This window comes from Natrix helvetica, assembly GCF_964273705.1.
Source record: "Natrix helvetica genome assembly, chromosome: 5".
Lineage (NCBI taxonomy): Eukaryota > Metazoa > Chordata > Lepidosauria > Squamata > Natricidae > Natrix > Natrix helvetica.
In genome coordinates, this window is record NC_138551.1 from 107,761,811 (window position 1) to 107,774,982 (window position 13,172).

General features: G+C 36.1%; 1 protein-coding gene across 1 annotated transcript in view; it reads right to left on the reverse strand.

Annotated features, from left to right (window-relative positions):
- The window catches only part of TM9SF3 (transmembrane 9 superfamily member 3), a 41,698-nt gene that overhangs the window by 5,569 nt on the left and 22,957 nt on the right, over positions 1-13,172 (reverse strand). Inside the window, exons 6-11 of the mRNA XM_081954028.1 lie at positions 10,660-10,791; positions 8,311-8,477; positions 5,963-6,057; positions 1,816-1,946; positions 1,306-1,445; positions 105-173 (exon numbers count right to left, since the gene is read on the reverse strand). Of these exons, the coding sequence (XP_081810154.1) occupies positions 105-173; positions 1,306-1,445; positions 1,816-1,946; positions 5,963-6,057; positions 8,311-8,477; positions 10,660-10,791 (734 nt within the window). The remainder of the gene's footprint in view (positions 1-104; positions 174-1,305; positions 1,446-1,815; positions 1,947-5,962; positions 6,058-8,310; positions 8,478-10,659; positions 10,792-13,172) is intronic.

Below are 13,172 nucleotides of genomic sequence, written 5' to 3' on the forward strand. Positions count from 1 at the left end.
AAGAGAAAGTAAGGAAAGTATATTCAAGTATATTCAAATATACACCTCTAGTTAAGCTGATAAGCATTCTACTGGCAAGTTGCTTCTATTAAAAAAAACCTTACATTTCAATGAAAATTGATCCAAAGGGGAGAATGCCACCAAGGCAAACAATAACAGCTGGTTCCATAAACCTGAAAAAAAAAGAACAAATTTTCTCATTTAACCAAGGTCAATGGGAAAAAGTCACATAACAGAATATGCCTGCTGAACTCACTGAAATCAAAGTGATTTTTAAAATGCACTAGGGGTAAAATCTAAAATATTTTGAATTCTTCAATAAAATTCAGACAGTCACAGGTCTGTCAGCATCCTAAGATTAATTTAAAAACTGATGCAATATTAGTTTGTGCAATATTGTGCAATATATTGTGCAATATTAGCTATGTTTTGCCAATGGATGAGGGCATCTAGTCCTTGCAATCAATTCATGAAAAGAGATCATTCATTACTTGATGAAAAATGTCATGTGGTTCTGAAAGACAATGCATCCTGTCTCCTATTAGACGCCATATCTTATGCTTAGATAATTATCTGGAAGTCCCCATAAAGGCCAACTAACGTATTTTCAGCCAAAGGAGGGTGGAAATGTCTAGGCGAATATTGCGTCAGGGAGGAGGAGGCCATTTGCCACCACTGGGGAACGTTTGAGCCTTCGTTGCCGAGCAGCTGATTGGCAGTTGGATAAACCTCCCAGAATTCCACTAATTAGCTGTTCTAGGCAGCGGGGATTGCTGCTGCCTAGTGCCACCAATCGCTGCTGATTGGTGGTGGCCATAGGTGGAGGCAGCAAACGGCTGATTGGTATTCGGCTGATTGGTATTTGGGAGATGATCCAACCACCAATCAGCTGCTCAGCAGCAAAGGCTCCAGCGTTCCCAGTGGAGACAGCAGACAAAGAGGAGGCAACAATGGTAGTGTTTCTGGTCAGCCAGCCCACTGATTGGCGGGGCTACGGGAGGCCGGGATCCAATTGTTGCTCAGCTGACTGGTGGTGGGTACAACTAAGCAGAGCCCTGATGAGCTATGTGCTGGGGCTGCAATAACATGCTAAAACTGACCAGACTTTGCTGTTTGCTGCAAGGATGCTAGTCAGATGAATACTGGATGGATGCTGTGAGGCAGAGGCAGTTTTTTCTCCCCCTCATCTAAAGCTAATGTGTGTCTTATGGTCCGGAGCGTCTTATAGACTGAAAAATACAGTAACCTTTAAAGTAGGATAACATACTTTTATCAGAGACATGAATAGACAAATTTAAATTTTACCATTTTTTCTCTGGGATTGGACGAGGAACAGCATTTACTCGGCAAGGAAAGTTTGGCTGACCAGAAAGATTTCGTCCAAGTATTGTTCCAACAAGATTTAAAGGAAGAATAACAAAAAAGCAGATGCAACAAACAGCTACCTGTTAAATCAAATAAGAAGAGCTATAAAATATATTCATTAAAATAAAATCAACCATTATTCTACCATTATTTTAGCAGCAATTAATCATAAGAAAAGATACTGTTATTCAAAATAGATAGGCTAAATGTTGCTTCAAGTTGATAGTAGCAACCTTCAAGCTTTGCTATGAGTTGGGTGAACAGCAATGCCCCTCCTTTACATTCCCACTCACTCCACAAGAACTTCAGCTGCATTGGCAGCCTTCCTTTGGTAATCTCCAATTGAAGATTACCCCTAGTTGCTATGTAAATTTCAGTCCTCCACCTTTATCCAACAGATAGAATTTCTGCTTCTTGGCAGATGTAGTTTCTGCAAATTAAAATACTCACCATTGTCCCAAAAGGAATAGCTCTTGATGCATGATAATAAATGGCAATAAAATTAATGAAGAAGGCTGTGCCACACACCATTGCAGGAATAAGGAATGCTCCAATGAACATTTGCTTTATCCATCTTCTTCCTGACAATCAAAACATTACATGCATTTGTGACTCAGGGTTTCGATTTTGAACTTTAAAATTCAGCAGTAGGATATAGCTTAACTGGCATTGTAACACTATTTAGACTGGCAATGATAACGAGTTCTCAGTACCACCTTTCTCTTGTGGACCTAAAAGAGGGCTACAACTCAATGTGATATTTTCCAAATCTTGCAAATAAATACAGTTTAAGGCCCTGCAACTTTTTATGTACCATTAGAAAATACATATTCTAAAGATTTTTTATCATTTCTTCTAAAATTTTGACAATACAGGTTTATAAATCATGAATCTACCATTTTCTAAGATCTATTACTCTGTCTATGAAACTCTGGCAATGTCATAGCATGATTATAAAATTGATTTTAGTGAAGAAATTAATGTATATAATCTTCCTCTCTTGTTGAAATATTTCTCCTCTTGGAAACAGAATCAGAAGATAATTCTCCCAGGAACCAATTCCCATCTAGGGTGATACTGAAAATTCCAATCCCACAGAAAATTGGCTGCATGTGACTATCTTATTCTCATACAACAGGACTTTGCAAGCAAGAATGCCAGCAACGAGTTCCATCTATAGAAAGTAAGTTTATACTGATCATGGCTCCAATCTAGGTTAGTCCCCGGGACTAGAGGCTTAAGTCTTCCGAGCTTTCGGACTCATGCTGGAGCCCATCCTCGGGGAACTTCTCTACCAGAATGTGTGCTTTGGGCTTTTCCATGCTTAGAATTTATTTGATGTCTTTTTTGTGGCCCCCTAGCGGCTGATTGAGGTACTGATGGCTGGCCACTAAGTCATTGGCTGTTGTTTCCTTGTCGTGTGTACTCCTTGGCTCCTAAGTACTTGATAAGATGGCCCTGTTTCCCAGGCTTCAATCATTCCCCTGGCTATCTTGGTATCTCCTCGGCCAACAATCTCAGTAACTGTGAAATTAAACGTATGTCCTTGTTCACTGAAATGTGAGGATTCCGTTGAGTTCAGGTTTCCTCATCTGACCGCTCGCTTGTGTTCTTGCAGTCTGGTGGTTAGTTTCCTCCCCATCTGTCCTACTTAGTCACAGGGATAATCCATGTAGAGGATATGGTAGATGATAGAAGTATGTCCCACCTCCAAGCAATCGTTACAATGCATAATTTGTCCTCATACGATAGCCTCTGGGCAGTGTGTAATGCCCACTTGAAGATTTTGGAACCTGCATTCTACTGCTTCCAAAATGTTTTTGATGTCTGGCCGGGTGGTTTTGTACTTTCTTTCTTCTTTTCTCTCCCCTGCGTGTTCCGCAGGCATCTTATCATAAAAGCTTGTAGGTAGCCATTCATCTACCTATGTGAATTGTTCACATAGGTAGGTACCTGTTCTCCAATTGTTTAGCTTGCTGGGTATACAGTGAGTTCTCACCTACCATAAAGTGTTTGATGCAACTCTTTTTAAGTCAAGATGGAAGGCTACTGTTGGAACCCAGGATGTGTGGAGTGAGGGTGGCTTTGTGATAAACAGTGATTTAAAGGCTTCCATTTTCCTGTCTGTTGACAAGTACATCTAAAACTGATAATTGTCTGGCCGTTTCTTCCTCCATTGTATGTCTGGGAAAATAAGAGTTCAATAGGGTATGAAAGTCTTTCAGTATTTTTTTTTTTTTTTTTTTTTTGGTGATGAGAAATGTGTCATCCATGTAGCGGCACCAAAACTTAGGTGTAGAGTTTTGAAATACATGGTGTTCTAGTTTGTGCAGGATAGCTTCTGCCATGACTCTTTATATTGGGGATCCGACGGGTGTCCCTTTTATTTGCTCATACATTTACCTTTTGAATATAAAGAAGATATGTTGCCAGTACTGGAGTAGCTTCATGATTTGTGTCTTGGTTAGGTTGTTCTGATCTGTTCTTCTTTTAGTTTTCTACCTATTACTGCTAGATGGTGAGGGAGGGGTATAAATAGGGACACTATGTCAAAGGAGAACATAATCTCATCAGGAGGCCCATTTAAGCCTTGTAGTTTTGTCAAAAATTGTATGGATGATGTGACCATGCTATTTGAGGGTAGGATCAGGAAACGTAACGATTGTTCTAGCCACTGGCACAACATTGTGCCAGCAGCTACTCATTAGTAGCCTCACATTTCAATGAACAAGCACTTACATTCAATTTCACAGCTACTGAGAATTGTTGGCTGAGCAGGTGACCAACCTAGATTGGATCCTGCAACATTATCCTGGAACACATATATTTGCCTTCATTCATGTTATATTAATTAAACTGAGCCAATTTCCTTCCTCAATTTTAAATAACTATACCAATAATATTTATTGTGCACCACATACTATGTAGCTGCAAAAGAGTAAGAAAATGGTATGAAATACATGAACTATCTTAACAATTGTTAGAAGGGGTGTGAAACTCTGAACTGAGTACGAAAATCTCCACTATTTATTTAAAAAGAAAAGAAAAAGTAAAATGAAGAAAAAGTACTAATAACATTATAAATAAATAGCAATATCTGGGCCATACTATTGTTCCATAGATTTATAGTTGATTTAACCACAAGAATCAATGAATGCAGAATAATTCCGCGCTGATGGCCTGCAATAAGATCTTGAAAGAACTCTTTCCTCAAGAACAAAGGTATAGAAGGTTGAAGGCCAGGTAACAAAAACCTAAGCTTGAGAATATTACCACAGATAGCAGAATATTTATTTATTTATTTATTTAGCATATCATTATTTAGCATTTATGGCATATCATACATGGAATGAATACACACACACACAAACATTTCACCTAGATTAGTAAAACACAAGAAAATATAAATGCTAAAAATATCTATATTCAAATACCAATGTCTAGGCTATCTAAGCAAGTATGTATGTATAGATGCATGTATGCATATATGTATGTATGTATAATTTCAGCTTTTGTTGCCATGTATTTGGTTTTATAACACACAAACTTGCACGAATATATGGCAACGCAAATAGAAAAATATTATTTTGACAGACTGAAATGCTATTATCAATCAAGAGACAAATGTATAATCTTGCATGTAAATATTCAGAAGTATAAGAATGGAATGGGAGAGACTTGTCTTGTCATGTGTACATATGAAAAGGATCTATGTCCTTATGACATACACCATTAACTATGAATTTAGTGGTGCAATATAGCTATTAAAAAGATGTATGCAGTCATTGTCACCATTGAGAGTGACAAATAAAAAAATGAAGATCATTTGAGACAGACTACGAAATCAGAACTACAAAGAAAGATTTGAGAGTTGCTAAAATAAGAACAAGATGAATATGACATGAAGCCAAAAGACCAACTGACTGCACATATATTTAATTTCCAATGGTTTTCATATGGAGAGCTAAGAGAAAGATTTAAAGTAGAACATTTTCTTTAGCTACCCATAGTTTTTTTAAAAAAGCCGCTCTTCCTACCTCAGCACAGAGGAGCAATAAAATCCCAAAACATTATAACAGAAAACAAAAAAAATCAAGTCAAGGGGATGAGAAGAAATAAGACTGAACTATATATGGTGGAGACACACTCAATTAGTGGACAAAATCTATATTAAGTCCAAGCAGGAGACGGACACATTTCCATTATTATAAACAGTTCTTTTTAATAGTACTTTTGAGTCTATGAATTGCTATCAGTTTGTTACCAATACATGCTAAAAGCCATAAACTCATCTTCTTAGAACACAGCACAATCACTTCCAATCATATTCACTTTATTTAAAAAATATTAGTCTGTAACATTTTCAGCATTGGATATTAGGTGTGAGAGAAGTAGTGTACTTCTCAATGCAATTTGCAGGACTTTTTCAAGTTCTGCTTGAACTTGCACACATGTAGATGCTCAGCTGGTTGCTTCATCAGCAAAAGTATTGTTCATGCATGAACACATATGTAGATAGACCAAGCAAAATCTTGAAGTAGCTACACCATGTCTTGTGCTAGACTGCAGTATAATGAATAATCAAGAAATGCTTTACCTCCTTGCCTGGCATAAAGGCTTCCTCCAAAGTAGCCGTTCACTGGTGATGTTGCAGCATAAACAAAAATAGCAGTACTTAACATTGATCCCCTCCTAAAATAAAAAACATTTTTTTGCTATACAAATGACTGTAAAAAGAAAAATAAAAGTATAAAAACAATATGGAATGCTTAGTTTTACCTAGTATACCACTCAAAGAATGACTGACAAGGAAATATGCAACAGCAACAAAAATAATGAAAAGAGTTTTCTGCCTCAGAATGCTAGCAGTTCGAAAGCACATAAAAATGGAAATAGAAAAATAGGAACCACCTTTGGTGGGAAGGTAACAACATTCCATGCGCCTTAGGTGTTGAGTCATGCCGGCCACATGACAACAGAGATGTCTTCGGAAAGCGCTGGCTCTTTGGCTTTGAAACGGAGATAAGCACCACCCCCTAAAGTTGGGAACGACTAGCACATATGGGCAAGGGGAACCTTTACTTTTATAAGCATACAGCTAATAGCAAGTAAAATAATTTTACTAGAAAAAAATGATATTGTGTTAATTCTTCTCCTCTATTTCAAAGCCATCCCTGCTTTTGCCTCTATTAACATCTCTTTGAGACTGTACTGCTCTTGCAACTTTTTTAGCTTCTAGTTGTCTCTCAAAGGAATCTAGCAAAGAAAAATAACTTTATAGCGCTCAATGGTACACATATTGGAAAGAAGAATAAAATATCTACAATTGGTCAGTAGGCAACTAGACTGGATATATGTGGATACTTTATTCATATCCATAACTTGGGAATGTTTATCTTTTATGGATATAAAAATAAACACAGAAGCGGCAGCAAGTTTTTATTTATATATTAAAAATAATATTTTCACTGCTGCTTCCTAATATGTTAAAAATCAACCGCTTTTCCATATTCAGACAAAAACACAAAGAAAGGCAATTTAATGGTATCACATTCAAAGAATACAAAAATGTAGCTGAATTTCCAAATATCCTACAACTTGTAGTAACAATTATAATTTGTTAGTAGATATATTTCTTGAAACATGAGCCAATAACAGTCTAAATGTAATAATCTTTATTAGATATTGCCTATTTTGACCAGTACAAAATTTTAGAGTACACTATACGTTGTTTTATCAACTATGACTTTCTTGGTTATTTCCTTGTAAAACTCAACATGCACTATTAATACTTTTAATGATTTTGACCGCAAAATTATATACCCTTCTATTGACTTTAGGAACCGTACTTACTATTTTATGATTTCTGTTACCTTGTGAAAAATATTTAACAAAATCACACTAAAAGCCTTTCCCATTGCAATGCCTGGATAATTTTGAATCTTTCTAACCTAAAAAATCAACATATATTATTTTCCTCTATTAAACATTTTCTATGCTTTTACCCTGAAAACAACTTGATGGCTTACATTAAAAACATGCCCATATGTGGATTAATGCAAATAACCTCACCAAATTGTGATATGTCTGGGAATTATGGGAATTGAAGTCCATTATAGCTGGAGGCATCTGAACTGATTTAAACAAGCTAGAGATTTTGTCATATCTTTGGCTTTAATACTATTTGATCTTCCCATCTTAATTTTGTTTAATGTTTATGTGTGTCTCCAGGAGCTTCCTATATTTATAATGATAAGAGCATATGTACGTGTGCCATGATCTGCATGTAACGTCACCACAGGGCTTGCTTTCTAATACTGAAACCATGCTTTATTATTCTGGTCCATCCCCACAGACACTATTTATGGTTCTCTTGTTATACTATATTAAATGTTGATATTTTTATGTTAATAGCTACAAAAATGATTTGGCTGTACAGAACCAAGTCTTTAATAAGATTTTTTATTTGCCTGAAAGGAAGTTTAGGTTTACTCCCAATAATTTACTTCTAATATTGTAGGATTTTTTTAGATTTGCTCAGAATACGGTAACAGATGGTGGTGGGGAATGTTTCTCCAGATCTTCAAGGTGAGAGGGGGTGGTCTTAAATACAGAGAATATTCCCACTACTAGATTTGTTCTATCATGCACATAGGTCTGATGTGAGTGAAGTTGGGTTCAGCGGACTATGTTCTATCCAAGGAAGAGAGTTTAGGATTTAATTCATCATTTTAAATTTAAAATATGTATTACCATAATTTTTACTTTACCTATGTTAACACTCTGAGTCCAATAAATATATGAGCATTATCTATGTATCTTCTGCTTGTACAGCCATTTTTCTATCTTTGGAAAACTCTAGTGCTCCAAAAATAGCTGATATGCAAGTGGGCCCATTGGACCATACCAATATATATATTTATATAACCAGAAAGTAATACTTACTCTGTATATAAATCTTCCAGCATGGCAACAATGATTACTATGAAAGAAACTGCAAAGATTTGGCAGCCAGAACCAATAAGGGATGAAAATATTAAAGGATGACTAGATGGCCTGAAAACATCTCCATGAACTTGTTTCCAACCATATTCATCTCCTAGATCTCTATCCTGCACAAAACACAATACATTCATTCAAAACAACAAGAAAAAAAGCTAATTGCCAAACCCCAATCTAATTCAATCTATAAAGTATCACCCACAACTTACTCTACTGAAATTCCTTCTAACCTGTGCAATATTCTCTCCTTACTCCTACCTTGCAGCAAGAGAAAGCTAAAAAGCTCACATCTTTGGTCAAAAGCTTATGATAATCTCTGATCAACTACTTGCAATTAGTGGTAAAGCAGTAGAGGGTTGCAGGCGGTACGCCCCGGTACGGGCATACCGGAGCCTGCCCGGAGCACAAGATACTGTTCTGGAATGGTGCTCCAGAGGGCCCGCCCAAGCTCCTTACCAGTCTTTTAAGTTTTCAGGGCTTCCGCACACGGTGCGTACAGAGTCTGCGCGATGCTCCGCTGAGCAGCTGGAGCGTTGCGGAGGCTTGTGGAAGTGGTGGGCGACACCGGGCCCATTCCAACCATACCAGTTGGAACGGGATCCACAACCCACCACTGAAATAAAGTGATATTTCTGAGGAGAGATACTGGTGATGGGAAAGGGAGCAGTAACCCATGTTGTTAACTACTGTAGAAAACACATGCAAGAGAATGCACAAAAATGCATTAAGTTCTTCATGCTTGCAGTATACATCAGTATGCTTTGACAATAACACTCATTTTGGATCTTCCTACCTTTATGTAAAAGCCATTTATGTCAAAGCCCCAAATTAGGCTATTTACTGTTGATGAGCAGTAGTAAAAATCTAATCTGACATTTTTATATGTGGGCTTCACATTAATTATTATTATTTGTTTAAATTAGGAATACATACATATTTTCAAGTTGAAATTGATTCCTGTCAGAAGCTACAATTGAACAGGACCAAATCCAAAATTAAATTTGATTAAAAATGTAAGCAAACATATTTCATATGATTATTCCTCATAATAATTTCCTTTAGTTGCAATTTTTAAATAAGATTTGGACCTATACACTATGATTTGGGGATTAAGAATTATGAACCCTTGCATTAAAAGAAAATACAAGACCAGGTAACCTTCTGTATTGTTTTTATAACTTCATTGTATTAATGGAAGAGTCTGAATTCTTTGTTAATAAACTAGTTCAAACAATGTAATTACAGAGAAACCAGAAAAAATGTAAAGCACAAATATTATAAAATGACATAAGTTATTGTACTTCTCTTACTGAACACAAGTTTATCCTCTAATTTAGATTTAAACACAGACTTAGTTGTCTATGTTTCATTAGATGTCTGAATGAATACATACAAAACTTAAATACAAAAAGGTTTTAGATATGGAGGAGTTAATATGGAGGGGTTAGGACTGTTATGCTGGCTAGAAAATTTGGAAGACATCTGCATAAATTGCCCAATCTACAAGTCAAATGTCTCATATTCAATCCCTAGCTAGGAAAGATATTTTTGAAAAGGATAGGCTCTATCAGATAGAACACTGGCCTAACTAGTTATGTAAATCAGCTGTCCAATAAGTGTAATCAATTTGTCCCTAGACCAGAGGATCAAGTCTTGAAGAAAAGATATTTTTTCCCACAATGAACCACTGGACATGGTAAAAAAAACCCCACAATTTGGCCCCATTTCTTGCTCAACTGTATAATACTGGCACACACAAGAGTCTCTTTATCAATACTCTACTACCATTCACACATATCACACTTTCTGATTTTCAGCGGAACATGTCCCTTGCCCAAATTTCTAACTCTAGTATAGTGAAGGAAGGGTTAGAATGATGACTGAAGAAAAGGCATTCAAAATAATTATTCAGATGGGACTCAAAATCAGCTTTATCTTAAAACTGACTTTAAAATTCTTAAAGTTTTGAGAATACTATTCTAATTAAAGTATTGCATATAATCTGTATATTAAGCATATGATATTTAAAAAAATATCAACCAAGAGTATAGATCCCAACCATTGAGATAAACTTTACAATTAACATCCTGTCAGAATTTTTTTTAAATCATTAAGTTATTTAAAAAATATTTATAATCTTTATGCTTAGGAGGCCCTGCACTTACAGTACTGGTGGCATTAATTTATTATGTTTGACCCCATTTCTAACACATTCAAACTTTCTGCATCCAGGCTTTCTCATAGACTGAACAGATATAAATTTAAGAATGAAAATAGAAGCAAACGTTTTACCATATCATCCATTTCTTCTTCTTTACTATATCGTGCATAATCTTTCCTCAGGGTCCTCATTAAAATCATAGAAACCAAGCCCACCAGGAAAATAACCATCATAAAGGAGTTGAAGATTGAAAACCAATGAATCTAAAATAAAAAGTGGACAGTCATTAATATTTTTTTATTTACAAGCCCACAGATCTATAATTATAGATAAATGTTCTAAGAAATGTCATTAACTGTTTATGAATAGAAAGGAAGTTGAACTACATATGAAATTTTGCAGCCCTTTTGTCTGGCAAAGCCAAGATATATAATAAAACAAAACACTATACTTTACTTTTTCCATTCTGAAGAAATGCAAAGTGATACAGACAAAATCTGTTCACATTATATCTTATGTGAAAAGATGAAAATAGTTTTTCTTCTTCTCTATTATCATAAAGTTACAATAACTAATCTAAGATTAGTAACTTGTTCAAATTCATTTGAAAATGATTTCAGAAAAAATGAAGTAAGTATCTATGGTCCATTCTTCAGTTGAACATTTCTTCAGAAGCCAGGACACAGATTTGCAACTCACTTCCTATATTAGAAAGCCAAAACCAGTAATTTTTCACATGAGTATATTAAATGCTCAATGAAAATGGCCTGAGAAGGTACTGGTCTCTAATTAAAATATATAGAAAGGATATCCTTTGCTCACATAATTAATAATGTTGTAAAAAGGAATTACAAAAATAAGGAAGAATAGATACTTAAAGTTCAAGTCTACCAAAAAATCACTCACACCAATCAAATACTCCACTATAAAGTTAATAACCTTATCTCCCACAAGAGCTGTGCAAGAACACTATTTAGAGGACAAAACACATTGCAGCAACCCTGAACATCAGAAAAAGGATTAGTACAAGAGGGGGCGGGGAGGATACAAACCACCTATCACCAGTTTACAATACAATCCTTTACAAGCATTTCCAAGAAGGCTCCTCACCCATTTGCATTATTCAGGAGACCGTGAGGATACAGATAAACCTTCAAGTGGCGCCTCAATGACTCTCAGAAAGAATGCTAAGGAGCAGATAACTGCAAGGAATATCAATCCTTCCATTCCCCACCATTTGGTCAGAGCTGAAGAAGCTTCTTGAATGAAAAGCAAAATATCTTCAAGGAAAGAAACAAAGTCCAGTTGCCTTTTGAAAAAAGCACTTTTGGGACAGCATGAATATTACTATGCTGCCCAAAAAGGAATTTGGATCCATTACCCAATTTACAGAACAGACTCAAAAGCCATGTTTGCTCTTACCTTCTCATTGGTAGTCAGACTCTGTTTTACATGATACAGTAAGCAAAAGGCATAGTGATTGATAAACAGCATGCACCAGCAAGCTGTTCTTACTTGGAAATATCACTGGCCTATCACTGCATGCAAAATATACTTAATGGAGTCTGTCCAAGTACAAAATATATGCTATAAACTATCACTGAGACCATACTGTGAAAGAATTTTTGTGTCTAAAAAATAAAGATGGACTATTATTTGACTAAAAGAATTTTGTTAAATGAAGCGTGGAAAGTTATCACCCAGCCCCCTCCCAGAAAAATGAAATATCCTAGGAAATATTGAAATGGCAAAATATTACATTTCCCTGGATGTGAAAAGGAAGAGAGAGAGAATTGTTTAAAGAGAGAATAGCTCCCTGTAGCTTCCTGCCTCCACCCACTTTGTCAATGGGCCATTAAGGTGGCCAAGCCAGTCCCTTTACATAATAAAGAGTTCTCCCCTTCAGCTCCAGGGGCATGGGATTAAGGCATGATTATATTGGCCCTTCACCCAACTCACCACATGGCATCTGAGAACTCAACAAAACCTGGATTCAAAACGCAGCCTAGATAGTTGCCCCTGCATGGCCCCATGGGAGTCCGACAACCAATTAGAAGACAAGCTCAAGATCAAAGCCCAGAGAGGGCATAAAACCAGGGACTCAGCATCTCAGTCCTCCCTTCTCTTCTTCTCACCAACATTGAAGCACGTGATCACCTTTTCTGTTCAGGACTCAAGCCATGCGGTCCTGTCCACCATTAAAACCACCTTTCCAAGCAGCCTCCATGTCTCCAGTGTCTTTTTCCCCACTTGGAGCCGAACCCAGAAGGACATTTCTTTCAACGAAGCTTTGTTATATCCTTTATTAATCTTAAATATTAATAGGGCTCAACTTCAATTTCCAATGAACTTTCAATTTCTTCAATTTCTTTCTTGAGTTTTGAATGGAGGCAGACCTGACAGTATGTATATATGTATGTATGTAGGTAGGTATCTATGTAGGTATATATGTAACCAATTTCTGTGTATCCTATGGAGAAGAAAAAGCTACTACCACTTGAATGACAAAAAGTAGCTTCCTTTTTAATGGTCTATCTGGGGTAAATTCAATTTGAAAATTTGACCTGAGATTATTTTATGCTAACTATCTGTTAACCATTTATGTATATGATTTACTCACTGAACAAATAAATTGACACACCAC